We start from the raw sequence: 20,565 nt of genomic DNA on the forward strand, positions 1-20,565 counted from the left end.
CATTCAGCAGTGTTGAACTACTTGTAATTTCCCACCTCCCTTTATATCCCAGGTTCAAGATTTTCCACAACTTTTTTCCTCAACTTTTCACCAGGAACCTTTGTATCTCATCTTTGAAGTTTCAGGTAAGACCTTATTCAATAGGTGACTCATCTATCCCTGATCCCTTCCCACCTGGAGACAGGCATGCTTTTCCTGATGATTCCTGATAGCTTTTCCAAACTGTATGCACTTGGTCTACTTTAGTTAATTTGATGAAAGTTATGGAAGGTAGCATCCTAGTTTGTTCTGTTCACTGATACATGTCCCTATCACTTACTACAGGGAGCATGTCACACATTAGGTGCTTAATGACTATGCAATGAATCAGTGAGTGAATGTCTACTGTGTGCTTAATGCTGGGAAGCCAGGGTTAAATAAGCTAGACACTCTCTGACTTATGCTGCTTATAGAGTAAGAGAGGATGTGGAGAAGTAAAAAGTGTAAGTGCCATGACAGTGAAAACATGATGCTGGGGAAGCACATATAGGTCAGGGAAAGTTGACATTCGCTGGGCAAATATGGGAAGAGTGCCCAGGCAGAAGAAACAGATATGCTAAGGCTTGAAGTAGGAGAGACCTTGAGGAAAAGTGAACAAATTTATTTGAGCTAGAATCCCCAGTGTAAGGTGAAGGAGAGTTAGAGATGAGACTGGGGAGGAAGCAGGGCCAGTTTGTGAGGACCTTGTAAAACATGTTAAGGAAGCCACTGAGCTGAGGAGAGGTTTTTAATTGGGAAGGATGATGTACTGAGATTTGAGATTTAGAAAGATCTTTTTTTGCTGAGGTGCGGCGATGGTATTAGACAGGTCAAGTAAGAAGGCAATTACCAGTTAGGAGGCAGCTTCTCTACTTAATGGTTGGTTTCTCTACTTAATGGTTAAACTCTCTGAGGAAAAGAATAACTGCATTGTCAATTTTGTAACTTAAGGGTTAGGTCAATTTTTTTTAATTAAAATATTTTTTAAAGTTTATTTATTTTTGAGAGAGAAACAGAGAGAGCGAGTGGTAGAGGGGCAAAGAGAAAGGGAGGAGAGAATCCCAAGCAGGCTCTACACTGTCAACACAGAGCCTAATATAGGGCTTGAACTCACAAACCATGAGATCATGACCTGAGCCAAAACCAAGAGTCAGACACTCAACTGACTAAGCCATCCAGGCACCCTGGGCTCGGTCAATGTTTTAAGAAATGTGATGTCTCTTTTATGAATGAAAAACTCTGCTTATGTCCAATATCATATCTCAGAAAGATAAAAAGCCACTTCCTTTAAGACGTTGTGTTCCTGTGGCTCATCTAGTTATTGGGTCAATGTTACTGCTTCCAGTTAAGCTAGTTACAAAGGAGATTTAGTGGCACCCAACCCTGACCTTGCTCTCAGTAGACATATAAGTTGATTTATATTACCTTACCTTATATTATAACTGACCATATGAATTGTGTGTGTGTGTGTGTATTTTTTTTTTTTTTTTGCCTTTGTCATCAAGATGTCATTCCTAGATTAAGATCATGGCTTTTTCATATTGTGTAGCCTGCTTAGGAATAATTGATTCAATTTTGCCTCCTTCAAAAGGCACTGGTCAAAGAGTGCCTTTGACCTCCTTTGTTCAAGGACTGGTCAAAGAGGTAATGAAAATATGAATAAAGGAAAGCATAAATGACAAAATAGTCAACTGAAAGGTTACTTTTGACTCCCTTATATTTGTATTAAAATCTAGTCCTTAGAGTGATCTAATTCACTGAATAAAATCATTTTATTAAGCCTTTGGTCAGCAGATTATTAATACCCATATTATGTATAGAACTCATCTGAAATTAGTGACTACAGCTCTCCTTTTTCTTTGGATACAATGAAAGGAGTAAAAAAAATTTAAATAATGTAAAAGGACGTTATGAAATCATATCAAAGTTAACTGAATCAAAATTTAATATAATAAATTAATACAGTACTGAAAATGTTCTAATTTTTATAGTAGTAGTTGATGTCCCCTTATCCTTGATTTATACTACAATGATTTCAAAGCATTTTGAATTTGTTAGCTAATAGCATTACAATCTGCACAGCAAAAGGAGACAAAAAATATATAACTTCTGATTCAGATTATATGTCAAGTTTAGTTGTGTTTATAATATGTAATTAACATAAATTAACCATTTGCAGGTTGCTGGGTGATACAGATTATTTGTGCTGATACCTATATAGAGTCTCTACTTTTATAAAGCTTTCAGGTTTTGATGATTCACAAAGAAACAATTTATATGGTTAAGCTTAATTGCTGATTTAACAATAAATTTTATCTTTATATACCTATGTTTTTGCCATCTTTTATCTTCTGACATGGTAAATTTACATATTGGTCTACCCATTACAATCCTAAATTTAAACTTTCATTGTTGCTTATTATCATTTTTATGGTTGCTTAATAATAATAGCAAGTAGCAATATTTAGAAGAATAAGAGGAATTCTGACCCAGCATCTGGATGTTTTTAATGGATGACATACAATTCTCTGTGACACTGAAGATTTTGTCATTTTAGAGTGAGAAGGAGCTGAGGACAAAAAAAAAACCACACACACAAAAACCCTGTTAATAGATTGGTTGGTATTTGGTCCACAATTATTTCTGGGGGGTTTTCTCCTTAAGTACATCTTTAATGCTACACCCAGAGTTTGGCTCAGATGTCAGGAATAATGAGCTTTATTATAATAGTAAACCTTGATGAGAGTTCTGGCTAAAAAGGAGAAAAGATAGAAAAGAAAAAAATACATTTGCAGTACTTTACATATACAGACATGTAGCACCATCTACTGGATTAGAGTAAATGAATAAAATCTGTAAAATCTGTATTTCCACTAGCAAAAGGATGAACCCATGAATATCAAAGCTTCTTATAGTATTGGTTTAGCCAAATCTTTGGTTTTAAGGTTTGTTTTTTGGATAGGTGAGAATATTTTGATATGAAGGATCTTTTTTCCCCCTTTGTCCTTGTAGCTAGGAAATAGTCACAGACAATTGTTGGCTATTAAAGTTACCCATCTACAGAAATTGATTTTACCCGTATGCACTTGTGTGTATGCACACGTGCGTGTGTGCACACACACACATACACATACCCCTTACTGTTCCCGACTCAATTATGTAACACTTTTTTGCAAGGGAGTGGTTACCATGGGCAAAATAAATTTCGTGAACATGTATTTCTTAGAAAAGGATATTAGTCTGTAAGTAGAGAGGTTTTTCTTTTACTATATCTCTGTAATAGAAAGTGTTTTAATGGGGTGCCTGGGTGGCTTAGTCGGTTAAGCTTCCGACTTAAGCTAAGGTCAAGATCAAACGGTTAGTGGGTTAGAGCCCCGCGTCGGGCTCTGTGCTGACTGTCAGCTCAGAGCCTGGAGCCTGTTTCAGAGTCTGTGTCTCCCTCTCTCTCTGACCCTCCCCTGCTCACGCTGTCTCTCTCTCTCTCCTAGAAATAAATAAAAACATTAAAAAAAAAAGTGTTTTAAGTATAGTTACGGCCCCCTGTTACCAGGAGAAATAAATCGTTGGGAATAATCCATTCTTTAATTTAGCAAGCATTAAGTAATTATTGTGTTTCAGAAACAATGATAAAAACATTGAAAACAAGAGCAATGATTTTAAAATACTGCATAATACTGGGCTGTGAGGTGAATGTTCCTTTGTAAAGACTTATATCGATCTTCTTTATTAACAGGGAGCATCAGAACAGCCAAATACCTGAGACAGCCTTATGAAATGTACAGGTTTGCAAGATGTTATAGATAATGGTCAGTATATTCACCATTACAAAAGTGTTTCACACAGGTAGGGAGATTGAGGAACAGCGCAGTTATAAGAATCCTCTGACATTCTTCCCAGAAGACTGTTGTGTCATTATCCAAGTCATTATCTGTGTATATTATTGATTATTCCTCTGGAGGGAGTGACTACCTCAGCAGCAAAAGCGTGAAAGAATTGCATGGTGCTGAAGCGCATGTTGTAGCCACTGACGATCTTGGAAGTTTCTTCTGAATATATAATATATATATTTAAATATCATATTTAAATGTAAATATCATATTTAAATATATATAAATATATGTATATAATTACTTATATATATTATATATATTTATATATATAAATGCTCTGAAAATGAATCATATGCGACTATATTAAGAATGAATTTCATGGGGCGCCTGGGTGGCTTAGTCGGTTAAGCGTCCGACTTTCGCTTGGGTCATGATCTCGCGGTTCGTGGGTTCCAGCCCCGCGTCGGGCTCTGTGCTGCCAGCTCAGAGCCTGGAGCCTGTTTCAGCCTGTGACTCCCTCTCTCTCTGGCCCTCCCCTGCTCACGCTGTCTCTCTCTCCTAAAAATAAATAAAAAATTAAAAAAAAAAAAAAAGAATGAATTTCATAAAAGAAAATCTGAGAAAATGGAGACATTCACCATTTTTCTGAGTAGAAAGATAATAAAAGTTTTAGTTTTCTGAAATTATTAAGTATATTCAATGAAATTTCAATGAAATTCCAAGATCCTTCTCTTTTTTTGGAGGAGGAAGAGGGACTTAATTTGATTTCAAAGAAGTGTTTGAGAATAGACAAAAAATAGTTGTGCTGGTGGTGATAGATGGTGTGTTTGGCTCTAGCATATTAAGAAGCTATGTTACTCACAACAGTGTGATGCTTTTACAAAGATAGATAAATACATCAATGAAATGCCACACTTCCAGAAACATACCTTTGTATATACAAGAAATGAGTATATAAAAAGGACACATTTGAAACCAAAAAGCAAGATAGACTGTTTAACAAATGGTCCTGGGAAAATTACTATTTGTTTTTAAAAAGAACTATGAATCTACTTCCTCTCATCACAAACATCAGTTTTATGTGCATTGAAGTTTTAAGACATAATTATAAAAGTACTAGAAAAACTATTGGAGGTCATTTTTATAGTCTTCTGGAAAGGGCTTAGTGTGGTGCAAAACAAAGTTATTGAAGAAGACTGACAGATTTAATTACATAAAAATTTAGAACTCCTCTTTTAATTCATATGTTTATTCTTTTGGCAGACTTTTATTGAGCACCACTTGTATAGGCATTGTTCTAGTTTCTGAATATAGAATGAACACAGTACATATGTTTCCTACTGTCATGCATATTATAGTCTAATGGCAAAGATAAAAATATAAGCAAACAAGCAAATAAAAACATTCACTACCAGTTGTGGTGAGTTGTCAAGTGAAATTACTAAATGTGAAAAACTTGCTTTAAAAGGAAACAACAGGAGGGACGCCTGGGTGGCTCAACTGGTTAAATGTCTGACTCTTGATTTTGGCTCAGGTCATGATCTCACAGTTCCTGAGATCGAACCTTGTGTTGGGCTCTGTGATGACAGCCCGGAGCCTGCTTGGGATTCTCTCTCTCTCTTTCTCTCTCTCTCTCTCTGCCCCTCTCCTGCTTATGTGCTTTCTCTCAAAATAAGTGAATAAACTTAAGAAAAAGAGGCAATAACAGGAAAAAGCTACATTGGATTAAACGGGCAATAGTGATCTATATAAGGAGGGTATCTGTAAACTGAAGACTGTGGAACCCTGAAGAATACTATCTATCAGTGAAGGAAGGAAAATGTTCAGGGCAGAAGAATTAGCAAAAATGAAGACCCCAAGGCTCGAAGACATCTTAGTTTTTGAGACTTTAACAAAACATTTTTAAAAATCCAGAGTGGCTGAAACACAGTGAAGGAAAGATGGCAAGAGATGAGGTTGGAAAAAAAATAGGTAGGGATCAAATCACATAGGACTTTGTAGACAGGTTAAGAGTTTGGATTTAATTCTGACTAAACTGGAAATCCATTGAAGAGTTTTAACCTGGAAGTAATCTAAGTTTTTTAAAAACATAGCTCTTAAAATGGTACAACTGCTTTGAAAAAAGTTGGGCATGTTTTTATAAAACTAAACATACATTTTACCCTGTGATCAGCAATTGCATTCCTTGTTTAGGGGAAATAAAAACCTATGTCCTTGAAAAGGCTTATACTAAGTGTATATGTTAATAATTATGGAACTAGTTTAAATGTATATTGAGGTTGAAGAAATAAGTAAATGGATGATGAGTAGGGGGAGCAAGGTTTCTCACTCTTAGAAGGGAAGGGCTGGAATAAACTCTGTGGTACTGGATTGGTGTTACAGATGTCAGTAGATACTAATGCTTACTTATAGAGGTAGATAACTACACAGGCAATTATAGATATGTATGAATTCCTGGGTCAATATACATACATATATTATCTAATTCTGTCTGTGGAGAGGTCCCAGAAACCATGACAACCCCATAGCAGTATATATACCCAGGGCTCAGGCCTTGGTTTCTGAATACCATTCTCCAATAAAAGGAATCAGGGCTCCTTAGAGAAATGGCTAATTCTTAGGCTGGGTAAGGAAAAATACAGATGATTCTGGGGCATTTTGCCATGCCAGAAAGTAAGGAGGTGCTTCAAAGGATGAAGGCATGTCGAAGAGATATGGGGTCAATGGCTAAAGATGGAACAAATTGACAACAAAATAGCATAGTTTGGATTACAATCCAAAGTATAAAGTATATATCAATCCATAGGGATATAAATAAATAATTGAATAAATAAATGGAGAAGAGATAATCTTATGTACAAAAACATTTCAAATAATGTATGTGGATACCCTTAGGAGTTAGGGTGTGATCTCCCTCCTTGAGGGCAGGCTGAATATTGAATCATTTAGAGTTTGGAAGGGAAAATAGTAGCTTTAAAATGGGGTGAAATAGATAAAGGGGATTAAGAGTACATTTACCTTGCTGAGCACCGAGTAATATGTATAAAGCTGTTGATCATTATTTTGTATGCTTGAAACTAATGTAACACTGTATGTTAATTATATTTCAATTAAAAAAATGGAGAAACCTGGCAATTGCTACAAGAGGATCAAGATTTCATCATGCGCTGCCTGATATGATGTGATGAGAAGAGTCATCTCTATGGATTTCTTTCTTAGAGCCCATCATTCTGGCATAATCATGAGAAAACCATCAGATAAATCAAGATCATTCTGCAAAACAACTGACCATTGTTTCTCAATTCTGTCTGGGTCTTAAAAAAACAAGAAAAAACTGAGAACTTGCCACAGACCAGGGGAGACTAGGGAGACATGACAACAAAATGCAGTGGTACACACACTGGACTGGATGCTGGAAAAGAAAAAAGAACATTAAAGGACTGAAAAATCTGGACTTCAGTTCACAGCAGTGTATCGGTGTTGACTTCTTTGTTTTGTGAAACGTACTACAGCAATGTGTAATGACTACATAAGAAGAAACAAACTCGATGAGGAATATACAGGACCTCTATTATCTTTGCAACTTTTCTGTAAATCAAAAGTTATCCTAAAATAAAAAGTGTTTAGAAAAGACTTGTGAAAGCATGTTTATAATAGCTTTATTCATAATTGTTCCAAACTGAAAACAATCCAGGTGTTCATCATTAGGAGAATGGCTAAACAAAGTATGTGATATTATCTAAGGGAATACTACTTAACAGTGAAAAGAAATAAGCTATTGATACCACAATATGGATGAATATAAAAAATATTATGCTGAATGAACAAAAGTCAGATATCAAAAAGTACACACTTGTATGAGTCTGGGTACAGTCAGGAGGGAGAAACCACATAGTAATTTAATAGGGAAAGTTTAATATAAAAAATTGTTAACTATAAGAGGATTAGAGTAACAAGATGTTGGCTATTGAGATGTAAAGACCATTCTAGGGGCACTGAGCTGGCTCAGTTGGTTAAGCGTCCAACTCTTCTCAGGTCATGATCTCAAAGTTTGTGAGGCAGAGCCCCGGATTGGGCTCTGCACTGACAGTGAAGAGCCTGTTTGGGATTCTCTCTCTCTTCCTCTCTCTCTGTCCTTTGCCCGATGGTGTGCATGCTCTCTCTCTCAAAATAAACTTTAAAAAATGTAGAAATAGCAGATATAAGGAGCAGTCATCATCCTTAATGCTGAGATACGGTGTCCAAGGAAGAGGACCCTGTCGGGGCTCACCGAAAGGCAGAGAACTCATTGTGCTGCTGGTGAGCTTGCTATGGAGTGAAAGGGGAGATGTCTGATTAGAGGCACTCTGCTGCAAAACTGCCCAAGTTGGGGTGGGGATAGGTGCTAGGGGAAGCTGCTGTGCGCTGTGGCAGCTGGGAACTGGAGAAGTCACAGGCACAGCAGGAGCCTGAGGCTAGAGATACTGCCTGTGCAAGGCAGGACCTGGATGCTGGAGAAGCTGTGCGTGCTTCAGGAGCCTGCCATGTGGGAAAACTGGATCCAGGAAGAGAAAACACATTTTCCCTCCCCTGGTGTCTCTGCTATGCCCCCTGTTGATAAAGCTTGATTTTGTACCAGTGGTCAAAGGAGAAGTATTTATTTCTTTATTAAAAATTTTTTATGCATTTATTTATTTTTGAGAGACAGAGACAGAGCACGAGTAGGGCAGAGAGAGAGGGAGACACAGAATCTGAAGCAGGCTCCAGGTCCTGAACTGTCAGCACAGAGCCCAGTGTGGGGCTTAAATCCACGAACTGTGAGATCATGACCTGAGCCGAAGTTGGATGCTTAACCAACTGAGCCACCCAGGTGCCCCAAAGGAGAAATATTTAAAGAGCCCATATCTGTTTTCACCGAGCAGACAAAATGGGTAAATTTGGAGCTGAAAGGCAATACATTGTAAAATAGCACAGCATAGGACCTTTCCATTTATTTGAAGTTTTAAAAGAAAAGAAACTAATTTATGGGATAGACAAAACATCAGAACGGTAGTTGCCTCTGGGGGTTGGGGAAGGTGAAAGCCAGGATTGACTGGAAAGAGGCAAGTGGGAACTTTTAGAGTAAGGTTAAGTTCTACATCTTAAGAGTTTAGGTCAGCCAGATGTATGCATATGTCAAAACACAAGATTTGTGTATTTCCTTGTATATAAATGTCGCTTATATAGGAAAGAATGTAAACAAAAGTAACCGTATGTGTGATGACGTATTTGGGGTGAGTTTATTGGTTCTTGCAATATACTTTGAAGTGTATAAACACAGACCGAAAAATGAATAAATTGATAGACAAGTGTAGTAGAAAGTTAATGGTAGGATCTAGGAAACATCTAGATCAAGGGGATATTGGTACTCACTGTAAAATTATTTCAACTTTTCTGTATGCAGGAAACATTTCAAAATGAGCTGTTGGAAATAAAAATTACCTGAACTGTCCAGGGAGAATGGATTTTAGCAGAACAAGAGTGGAAGCGGGGAGATTGTTGAGGAGGCAGCTGTTGCAGTGCAGTGAGACATGATGATAGTCTGGATTGGAGTGGTGGCAGTGGAGATGGAGACAAGTAGAATCAATATAGAAGTGATATGTCCTAGTGATGTATTGGAGATGGGAGGTGAGGAAGAGGAAGGAGTCAGTATTGACAGCTGGGATCTGATTTTGTACAACTGGACATATGGTTTTGGTTCTACTGTGCTAGGGAAAACTGAGAGAGAGGTTTGAAATATGTGTGGGATGAAATCAAGAATTCTGTCTTGGACCTGTGTATTGGACTCAAGACATCTCATCTAAGAGACATCTCAATGGAACTGTTAGGAAGGCAGTTGGTTATATGTTTGGAGTGTAGAAGAAAGATCTGGGACAGAGAAATACTAATGGGAGTCATTAAAGAAATCTGTGGTATTTATCATTTTTTAAAAATTTAATGTTTATTTTCTGAGAGAGAGAGAGAGAGAGAGTGTGAATGGGGGCGGGACAGAGAGAGAGAGGGAGACACAGAATCCAAGGCAGGCTCCAGGTTCCAAGCTGTGAGCACGGAGCCTGACACAAGGCTTGAACCCACAAACTGCAAGATCATGACCTGAGCCGAAGTCAGATGCTTAACTGACTAAGCCACCCGGGTGCCCCAGAAATCTGTGGTAGTTAAAGCCATGAAAGTGAATATGATCACCTACGAAGCAAGTGTAAAAAGAGAAGAGTAGAGAGGCAAGCTTTGGGTCTTGGGGATACCAACATGAAGAAGCTAATCAGGACAGGGGCGCCTGGGTGGCTTAGTCGGTTAAGCATCCGACTTTCGCTTAGGTCATGATGTCGCGGTTCGTGGGTTCGAGCCCCGCGTAGGGCTCTGTGCTGACTGCCAGCTCGGAGCCTGGAGCCTATTTCAGAGTCTGTATCTCCCTCTCTCTCTGACCCTCCCCTGCTCACGCTGTCTCTCTCTCTCTCTCTGTCTCTCTCTCTCTCTCTCCTAGAAATAAATAAAAATATTAAAAAAAAAAAAAAGAAGCTAATCAGGACAAGATAAAGCAGCAAATGAGACTGAGAAGATTAATGGGAAACCGACAGTCCTAAAAGCAGAGAGAAGAACTAGGGAAGGAAAAGCTGAGCTGAATGCAGCCCACAGATCTGGTGAGTTGATGATAAACTTACCTGTGGGAATATAAAGCATACTAATGGTGACAGTAGCAGTTTCTGAGGTGTTTATGACAAAATATACCAAAAATAAAGTTGTAAGAACCCCCAATACAGATTGGGAGAAAGATATTGTTCATGCACACGTCAGATACAGACATACACAGAGAATACTGTCCATAAAATAGAAAGCACTGCTATAATTGAAAAAGAAGAGACAGCCTAATGAGTAAGTGGACAAAGGCTATGATGCATTTTATTTACTCATTTTTATTTTTTTTTAAATTCCAGTATAATCAATGTACAGTGTTCCATTGGTTTCAGGCGTATAATATAGTAATTCAATAATTCTGGACATTACTCAATGCTCATCTTAAGTGTAATCTTGAGCCTCTTGACCTGTTTCACCCATCCCCCACCCACCTCCCCTCTGATGACCGTCTGTTTGTTCTCTGTAGTTAAGAGTCTTTTTGTTTGTCTTTTTTTCTTCATTTTGTTTCTAATTCCACGTATGAGTGAAATCATATGGTATTTGTTTTAGGATATGATAAATTCTTAGCATAAGAAATGTGATGCTCAGTCTCATGATTATAAAATGGTCAATGAACAATAAGGTATCATATTTTTCTCTTTAGGTTGTAAAATATTACTTCATAATATACAGAATATGCAAGAATACTGCCATATTCTGTTGGTATGTAAAGTCTTTTTGAGAGATAACTTAATAGTATATATCAAAATAACATTGCTTATACATGTTTTCCATTAATTTTACTTCTAAGAATATGCAACACACATATGTGTGTGTGCATAAATGCAAGGTTATATCTTATTCACCAAATTGAAGATACCACTGATTGAAATACGTATCCCAATTTTAGAGATACTAAAATGTGAAAATAAGTATACCCCAGACTTGATGAAATACAGTATTAAAAGATGTTCATTGTAGCATTGTTTAAAAAGTTAAAATTGATGGATCATATTGAATTTTAAGCTGCCATTAAACGACCAATGATCTAATGTACTGATATGGAAACATCGCCACTATGGTTAAGTGATAATATGAATCTGCAAAAGAATATTTATAATATGATTCTGTTTCTATAGAAAAAATTAATATATCTATATACTTATAGCTTTATTTTTAAAATGCTGGTAGGACACATGCCACAGTGGCAACCTCTTGGGAATGAGGTTGACATGGAGGCGAAGGTTATCTTTTCCTTTTCCTTTATACACCTTCATCCTTCCTTCCTTCTTCTTTCTTCTCTCCCTCTTCTTTCCTTCCTTCATCCCTCCTTTTACTCCTTTCCTTTCCTTCCTTTCCTTTCTTCCCCTCCCCCCTTTTTCTTTTTTTCTTTCTTTCATCACATTATTTTTGCAAAACCAAAATCTCTTCATATTTTAGCCTGAACAGTGTGATTTGGATGAAGTTATCTAGTTGGGAATGAAGCAGTAAAGGGATAGCATCTACCTTAGCATTTTTGGGATTGAGTATTTCATGGTCAGCAACAGGGCTTGCAAAACTTTGGATTTTGTGTCCAAGTCTAGATCTGAATGAGTTCAAGTAGAGTTATAATCTAGAAGTTGTAGAATTATAAAAGTGGGAACTAGATGATGTGGAATGCTGTGGTGATGAGTTGGAGAAGCAGGAGTATCATCTTAAGGCAGAAATGTAGAATTAGGAGAAGGCACAGACATTCTGCACAAAATTCAACATTGTTTAATTGTCATCCTGAAATTCAGAAGATAGAATCCTTGAGATACAGGAAACGTGACTCTGCATAGATTTGGCTGCCAGACTTCTTATGTCCTCGGGCCTACAGAAGTAGACAGCAAAGACAGCTGCAAGCATGCATTTGGCAGCTCCTGCTAACACTGAGAGGGGTGGATCAACAGATTGGCGCAGGCCAAGGCAGCTGCCTCAGTATTCACATTAGAAATGGGGATGAGAAATTAGAAAGGAATGTTTAAGAAACATGAACAGTAACAACACTAATAATTTTAGGAAGCACACTGCCATAACACATCTCAAGTATAAATAACTATATGCCATCTTAATATATGCTGAATACTAACATTTTCATTAGTAGGAATGATTAAATTGTTATAAAATAGAAGATCATCTTTTATAAGGTTATTTAGACTCTAAAATTCCATTATTCCAAACAGGTTGAAATTTCCTTTACAAGGTGTCTTTCTCCTCCATCACGTTGGGAATTTAGGCATTGCATAGGTAAGGAATAATATGCCATGCTAATTCTACCACTTATTGAAGGTATTTCTAAGAATGCTGTATATGTGAATAAGTACAGCGTTTTTTTAAAAAAAATTTTTGTTTATTTTTGAGAGAGAGAGAGAGAGAGAGACAGAGTATGAGTGGGAGAGGAACAGAGAGAGAGGGAGATACAGCATCTGAAACAGGCTCCAGGCTCTGAGCTGTCAGCACAGAGCCTGACGCGGGGCTCAAATTCAGAACTGCGAGATCATGACCTGAGCCAAAGTCGGCCCTCAACCGACTGAGCCACCCAGGAGCCCCAAGTACAGCATTTTTTACAGTGAATGATTTTTCACCACACTGTGCTGCATTTTATATGGTCCATAAAGCCACACATATCAAAATTCTTTCTAAAAATGGTAGTTGTATATACAGATAAATATAGTATTATTTCAGTGAAGGAATGTGTTCATTAAACTTTGGTGAATGGAATACACTATGTATAGTCAAATGTATAAAAGTCATTGCTAAGAATAATAGAATTCCTTTGCATCTGAGTAATGCCATTCAGTGAAATAATGTCTGTTTCATTTATCTAAAATATGCCATGTGTATAAAATGTTTCTAGTGATAGGATGTATTATTAAAAAAATTTTTTTAATGTTTATTCATTTCTGAGAGAAGGAGCACAAACCGGAGGAGCAGAGAGATAAAGACAGGGAGGTTCTGAGCTGTCAGCACAGAGCCAGATGCAGGGCTTGAACCCACCATCCATGACCTGAGCCGAAATCGGACGCTTTACCAACTGAGCCACCCAGACGCCCCTCTAGTGATAGAATTTAAAAAGATAAAATGATTTTAAGAATACAAAAAGTTAAATCTAGTCTTTGAGACTAGACAAATATTCCATATAATTCAATATATAGAAACCATGTAAACACAAAGAGACAAAGCTACTACAAGATTTCAAAAGCATAATAACAGGGGTGCCTGAGTGGCTCATTCGCTTAAGCGTCCGACTTCGGCTCAGATCAGATCTTATGGTTCATGGGTTCGAGCCCCGCATTAGGGTGTGTGCTGATAGCTCAGATCCTGGAGCCTGTTTCAGATTCTGTGTCTCCCTCTCTCTCTGACCCTCCCCCACTCATGCTCTGTCTCTGTCTCAAAAATAAACTATGAAAAATTTTTTAAAAAACCAAAAGCATAGTAAAAAAACCAATGGTAAAAAGACATTTTCAGGACAATTGAAGAATAAAAATATGAAATGGTTATTAGATGATATTCAAGAATTGTGATATTATTTTTGACAGATGTGATAATTATACTGTATTTATGTTGGAAAACATTGAATGTTAAACATTAGTGAAGCATGCTTAGGTAGTTGGGGCAAAATATGATGTCTGTGATTTATTTTAAAATGCAAAAAAGGTAGATGAAGTGAAGGTGGCAAAATATGAGAGTTAAATCAAGATAATGAGTATGTGGGTGTTCACCATACCCTGCTCTCTATTCTTATATATATATTTAAACTTTTTTATAATTAAAAAATGTAACAAAATAATGGTAAAATAAAATTCAAAAGAGCAAAAAAGGCTAAAGATTGTTGGTTATTCGATAAGCAAAGTTAATTTATGCTCATAATGCCGTAGTAGAGGGTATTTCAGCCAAGAACACCTCTCATTACAGACAGCATAGTTTGTAGTAGATTTATATCCTTGTTTAGGTCTTGCTGACTTTAATCACTTCACCTCAGGGAACCTCAGTTTATTTGTTTGGAAAATAAAAGGATTAGATTAGTTGATTGTTTTATCCTTTCCAGTTCTGAGATGCTAACCAAAAGAGGCCATAAACTCAAATACCTACCAGTGCCCAGCAGGTAACTCAAATTACTGTATTGGTGAAGTGCTTGCCACTCTAACTGGGACGCCTTTTCAGCCAAATGCCTTCATGATAATGTGGACTCAGTGTTTCCTAGCCTTTTTGGAGATTAGGAAGAAATACAGATTTTTATGTGAAATTGAAGGTTCATGTACGTTCAAAGAAAATATAGGGGCACCTGGGTGGCTCAGTCGGTTGAGTGTCCGACTTCGGCTCAGGTCATGATCACCCAGTTCGTGGGTTCGAGCCCCGTGTCGGGCTCTGTGCTGACAGCCAGCTCAGAGCCTGGAGACTGTCTTCAGATTCTGTATCTCCCTCTGTCTCTGACCCTCCTCTGCTCACGCTGTTTCTCTCTCTCAGAAATAAAAAAAAAACATTAAAAAATAAATAAATAAAAGAAAATGTAGAGAGAAAAGTGTAGGACTGGCGAGAGCGGGGGAGACCATGAGACCCTGCTGCAGTCCACTGCAAAGGGCAGATGAACATTGAGAAGACCAGGAGATTAAAACAAAAGATCGAAACACACATCAGTGATTCTAGGGAATGAATTATTCCTCAAAATATCAGTCTCCGTCAGCCTACAAGCTTTCGTCTACGGATGAAACTCAGGAAACACCACTTGAAAAGAAAAGTCTGTTTTCGATAGCTCTCATCTTCTGCGTGCGATCCGGCAGCTGCGGGGCGCAAACGCCATTCCCGCACCCGGTGTCCCCCGGAGACTGCAGGCGCCACAGCCTTTACACTGTCCGCGAGCGCCCAGAGGGACGACCCTGAGCTGCAACTTGAGGGAAAGTTAGGCTGGGGCCGCCAACCCCCCAGAGAACCTCTGGAGTAATTGCTTCGCTTCCTTGAAAGCTCAAAAAGAAAATCGGCTCCGGAGGCAGGCAAGAGTTCTCAACCGGAAGGTTTGCTTTCCTGCTTGAGCACTTCCTGTTTGGTAACTAAGGACGCGGAGCGGTTGCTAGGGCTGGGGTGGTAATTCCCCGGGAGATTTGCGGGTGTAAGCGAGTTGCCTCGCGTGCTGCTCCCGGGCTCTACGAGAAGGCGGGTCTTTCCTCCACACCCTGTCAGAGGCACCCTATACTTCTGCCATCATGAGTAGCGAATTCTTGGCGGAGCTGCACTGGGACGATGGGTTCGCTCTCCCGGTGGCAAACGAAGAGAACAAGATGCTGGAAAATCAGGTAAGGATCAGGTGAGGAAGGCGGGGGCAAGAAGGGGTAGTTTCTTGGTTGGCAGGAATACTTCAACCCTTTTCCGTCCCCAGTTTTATCTCTTTTCTGTCTAACGCTCACCGCACCATCTCCTTTCTCCCAAATCTGTTTACCCCTTACGGTACTTGAAAAGCATCATTGAAACGATCATTGATTTTCAAGACTATAAAGCCTGAATTGTTACTCTCTCGGCTCCCACTCCATGTCGCCTCCTGGGCGGGAGAGGAAAGGCTGGTTGCTGCGTCCGCTTTTTCCTTCTTCAGAATTAAGCGCGCCTGCAAAGGGACTTCTGAGGTTTTCGTAGCAACAGTTGTTTGCGGATGTTTATAAGCAAAACACACTCTGGTTGACATTACTTTTTGAGTTCTGCCTGTGACATTTACAGTTGAAAGTGATTTCAAGAAATATTTTCAAGAGAGACGTTCTAGTAAGAATGTAAAATGTGCAGTGTACAGCTTTTCAAAGTGAGGATGCTGTCACAGAGTGATTTAAAAATATTTTACGTTGTAAGGAGTATTTTACCCCGGCTACGCACTGGTAAGTGCGTAGTAGTTGTTAAAAATAAAATTGCAACTAGCTCAGAAAACTTTTAAAAACCTTTAGCAATTAGTCTAAAGTTCTGTCACATGGCAGTGTGTTGCGTTGAGGAGGGTCCAAGAACAGATAATGTTTACATTGCTTTATAGAGTGGAAGAGGAGGTTTTCTTTCCTTGGAAAAGAAAATGAAAGTCCTTCACTGTCTTTTGAAGATTTTTTTTCAAAATATTCTGACCTGTTTACTCATGTCTAAATTAGATAGCTGCAGGTTTTTTTCTTTTTTTTTTTTGCTTTTAATGAAGGGCAACATTAAGAAATATATGAAATTTGGCACTGAGTATTGAGGAATAAGAATATTAAGAAGCTTCCAGCCCTGGGTTCAGATCCTATTTATCAGCAGTGAGCCTGTTTCTTCTTATATAAACTGGAAATAAATTAATCATGTCACAGGATTGTTATACAGCTCTAAGGACATTAATGTAGGTTAAAGTTCCATTCAAATATTAGTTTTTATTATTGCCATATTATTTATCTCATGATTTTATATACATATAATTATATTAGCTTTTTAAAAAAGATTAGGGAGCAATAAAAAGAAGAGTGAGGGCCATAATCACTTTATCTGAATAAACAGTGGCATTGAAAAGGCAACTCTAGTAAGTTTAAGATATTCAAACAGAAGGGTATAAAATAGAAAATAGGATATTCCTTCCTCAAAATACCCACTCTTGACTCTAGAAATGGCTTTCATGGCATTAAACAAATATTCCAGACATCATAGTCTACAGATGTATAGATAGAAAAGACAGACATAAGTATTATTTTATTAAATTTAAATCCTAGTTAACATATAGTGTGATAATGATTTCAGGAATAGAATTTAGTGATTTATCACTTACATATAATACCCAGTGCTATCCCAATTATGCCCTCCTTAATACCCCTCATCCATTTAGCCCTTCCCTCTACCCAACACCCCTCTAGTAACCCTCTGTATTTAAGAGTCTCTAATGTTTGTCTCCTCTGTTTTTATATTATTTTTGCTTCCCTTCCTCTATATTCATCTGTTTTGTATCTTAAATCCCACATATGAGTGAAATCATATGATATTTGTCTTTCTCTGACTTGCTTATTTTCCTTAACATAATACACTCTATTCCATCCACATGGTTGCAAATGACAAGATTTCATTCTTTTGGATCACCGAGTAATACCACATCTTCTGTATCCATTCATCAGTTGATGGACATTTGCGCTCTCTCCACACTTTGGCTAATGTTGATAGCCTGGCTATAAACATTGGGGTGCATGTGTCCCTTTGAAAAAGCACTCCTGTATCCTTTGGATAAATACCTACTAGTGCAATTGCTGGGTCGTAAGGTAGTTTTTTTTTAAATTGTTTGAGGAACCTCCATCCTGTTTTCCAGAGTGGCTACAGCAGTTTGCATTCCCACCACCAATGCAAAAGGGTTTCTCTTTCTCTGCATCCTTGCCAACATCTGTTGTTGCCTGAATTGTTAATGTTAGCCATTCTGACAGGGGTGAGGTGATATCTCATTGTGGTTATGACTTGTATTTCCCTGATGATGAGTGATGTTGAGCATCTTTTCATGTGTCTGTTAGCTATATGGATGTCTTCTTTGGGAAAGTGTCTATTCATGTCTTTTGCCCATTTCCTCACTGGACTATTTGTTTTTTTTGGGTGTTCTGTTAACAGATCTTTACAGATTTTGGATACTAACCCTTTATCTGATAGGTCATTTGCAAATATCTTCTCCCATTCCATCAGTTCCCTTTTAGTTTAGCTGATTGTTTCCTTCACTATGCAAAAGCTTTTTATTTTAATGAGGTCTCAATAGTTCATTTTTACTTTTATTTCCCTTGCCTCTGGAGACATGTCAAGTAAGAAGTTGCTGCAGCAGAGGTCAAAGAGGTTGTTGCCTATCTTCTCATCTAGGATTTTGATGACTTCCTGTTTTACCTTTAGACCTTTCATCCATTTTGAGTTTATTTTTGTGTATGGTGTAAGAAAGTGGTCCAGGTTCATTCTTCCTGCATCAGACAGAAGTATTATTAAAATGGAATCCTACTATGTGTACTATTTTTAACATAAAAATTTTTATTTAATAAAAAATTTAATTTTACTTATCTTAAGAGACAAAAAGAAAGGAATTATTGAATTTCACGTAAATATTACTTTTTACAAGAGATAGTAATAGCTAAACAAATTTCTTAACATTAAGAAAAACTATAAGAAAAAATGAAATGGTTAAATTATTGTTTAAAAAATTCTTTGTTTCATTTGTAGACCGTATGGGTTGACTCCGTGCCTTTTCATTTTTCATTTTTAAAACAAAGAAATTAGTTCTCATACTTCTTTGCACCATCTTTTACACTGTTAAAAAATAGTGGTTTTATTATTTTTATATTATCAAGCTTTATTTTATTTTTAATTCCATTTAGTGCCTTTAATTTACTACAAGTGTTTAGTCTTAGTTTTATATTTAAACTGGTTTAATGGTCCTAATGCAACCACTTTTACTCAGTTTATCTTTTCTTGGATTTTTCACTTTGATTCATCTTTTGCCTGGTTTGGGTTCTATCCTTACATAGTTGTTTCAAGAAGGGACTATTGTTTTGTGCTTTTGATTCCTTGCATCGTTGGTTGCCAATTGGTTTCTTGCATTGTTTCTTGCATATGTTTCCCTTGGGATCTTTTTACTTGTTTATCTTGATATCTTTCACATGATGTAAATTCTGATAGTCCTTGCATGTCCTTTTATATTTAAAATAGGCAGAAAAATGGGAATTCTATGGGGAATAAATGATCAACTTGTAGAGAGTTAGTCATTATGCTTCCATTAGGAAAGCATATGCTTTTGCTCTGGGTTCATTATGCAATCATAAAAGTTAGTAACTGATGAAGAAAATAAAAGTCATAAAGCTGTATACAACAAACAAAATAGCAACTAAGTACATAAAAGTAAAAACTATTATGAATACAAGTAAACTTTGACAAAAATACAGGTGTAGTAGGATACTTCAATATTGACTTCAGAATTGGACAGTTCTAATAGACAAAAATAAGAATATAAATGTATGAATAATATCTTAAAAACATAGACAGCATATATCCCTTAAGTAAACCCTTTTAAAAATATGTCCGTAAAACATTTACTATACCAGGGTAAAAACATTAATGCATTAAAAGTGAATGATACACCTTAAGGACATTATACAAAGTGAGATAAGATGGACACAACAGGACAAATACTGTATCATTCCACTTATATTACATACCTAGAATAGTCAAGTTCATAGAGACACAAGTATAACGGTGATTTCCAGAGGCTGGGGGGAAGAGGAATGGGGAGTTAGGGTTTAATGGGCACAGAGTTTCAGTTTGGGAAGATGAAAGTTTTTAGGTGGATAGTGGCAGAGGTTGCACAACACATGAATGTACTTATTGCCACTCCACCCCCTCCCCATTCTCCTCCTCCTCCATTTATTTATTTATTAAATAAATAAAGGAGGGGCAGAGAGAGAGAAAATCCTAAACAAGCTCCATGCTGCCAGTGCAGAGGCAAGGGGCATGGGGCTTGAAGCGAGTTGGATGCTTAACTGGCTGAGCTACCTAGACAACCCAATTAATGACACTCTTCTTAATATACACTGAAAAATGGTTAAAATGATAAAATGTATCTTTATGTATATTTTACCACAATTAGAGAAATGAGTGGTGGGAATTTTATTTTTTTTTATTTTTTATTTTTTTTACAAATAGTTTATTGTCAAATTAGTTTCCACATAACACTCAGTGCTCATCCCCACAAGTGTCCTCCTCCATGCCCATCCCCCCTTCCCCCACAACCATCAGTCCTCAGTTTTTGTCAGCATTCAAGAGTCTCTCATGGTTTGCCTCTCTCCCTTTCCCCCACCATTTCCCCCCTTCTCCTCCCCCTTGTTCCTCCGTCAAGTTCCTCCTAATCCTCCTATACGTGCAAACATATGATATTTGTCCTTCTCTGCCTGACTTATTTCGCTCAGCATAACACCCTCAAGGTCCATCCATGTTGCTACACATGGCCAGATTTCATTGTTTCTCATTGCCATGTAGTATTCCGTGGTATAGATAAACCACATCTTCTTGATCCATTGGTCAGTTGATGAACACTTAGGCTCTTTCCATGTTTTAGTTATTGTGGAGA

The 20,565-nt window shown here is 37.5% G+C and overlaps 1 protein-coding gene across 1 annotated transcript in view; it reads left to right on the forward strand.

Annotated features, from left to right (window-relative positions):
- Window positions 1–15,639: 15,639 nt before the first annotated feature.
- The window catches only part of CCDC39 (coiled-coil domain containing 39), a 49,456-nt gene continuing 44,530 nt past the window's right edge, over window positions 15,640–20,565 (forward strand). Inside the window, exon 1 of the mRNA XM_039221198.1 lies at window positions 15,640–15,790. Within this exon, the coding sequence (XP_039077129.1) occupies window positions 15,701–15,790 (90 nt within the window). The 5' untranslated portion in view covers window positions 15,640–15,700. The remainder of the gene's footprint in view (window positions 15,791–20,565) is intronic.

This window comes from Hyaena hyaena, unplaced genomic scaffold (assembly GCF_003009895.1).
Source record: "Hyaena hyaena isolate Hyena2069 unplaced genomic scaffold, ASM300989v1 scaffold_958, whole genome shotgun sequence".
In the NCBI taxonomy this organism is placed as follows: Eukaryota; Metazoa; Chordata; class Mammalia; order Carnivora; family Hyaenidae; genus Hyaena; species Hyaena hyaena.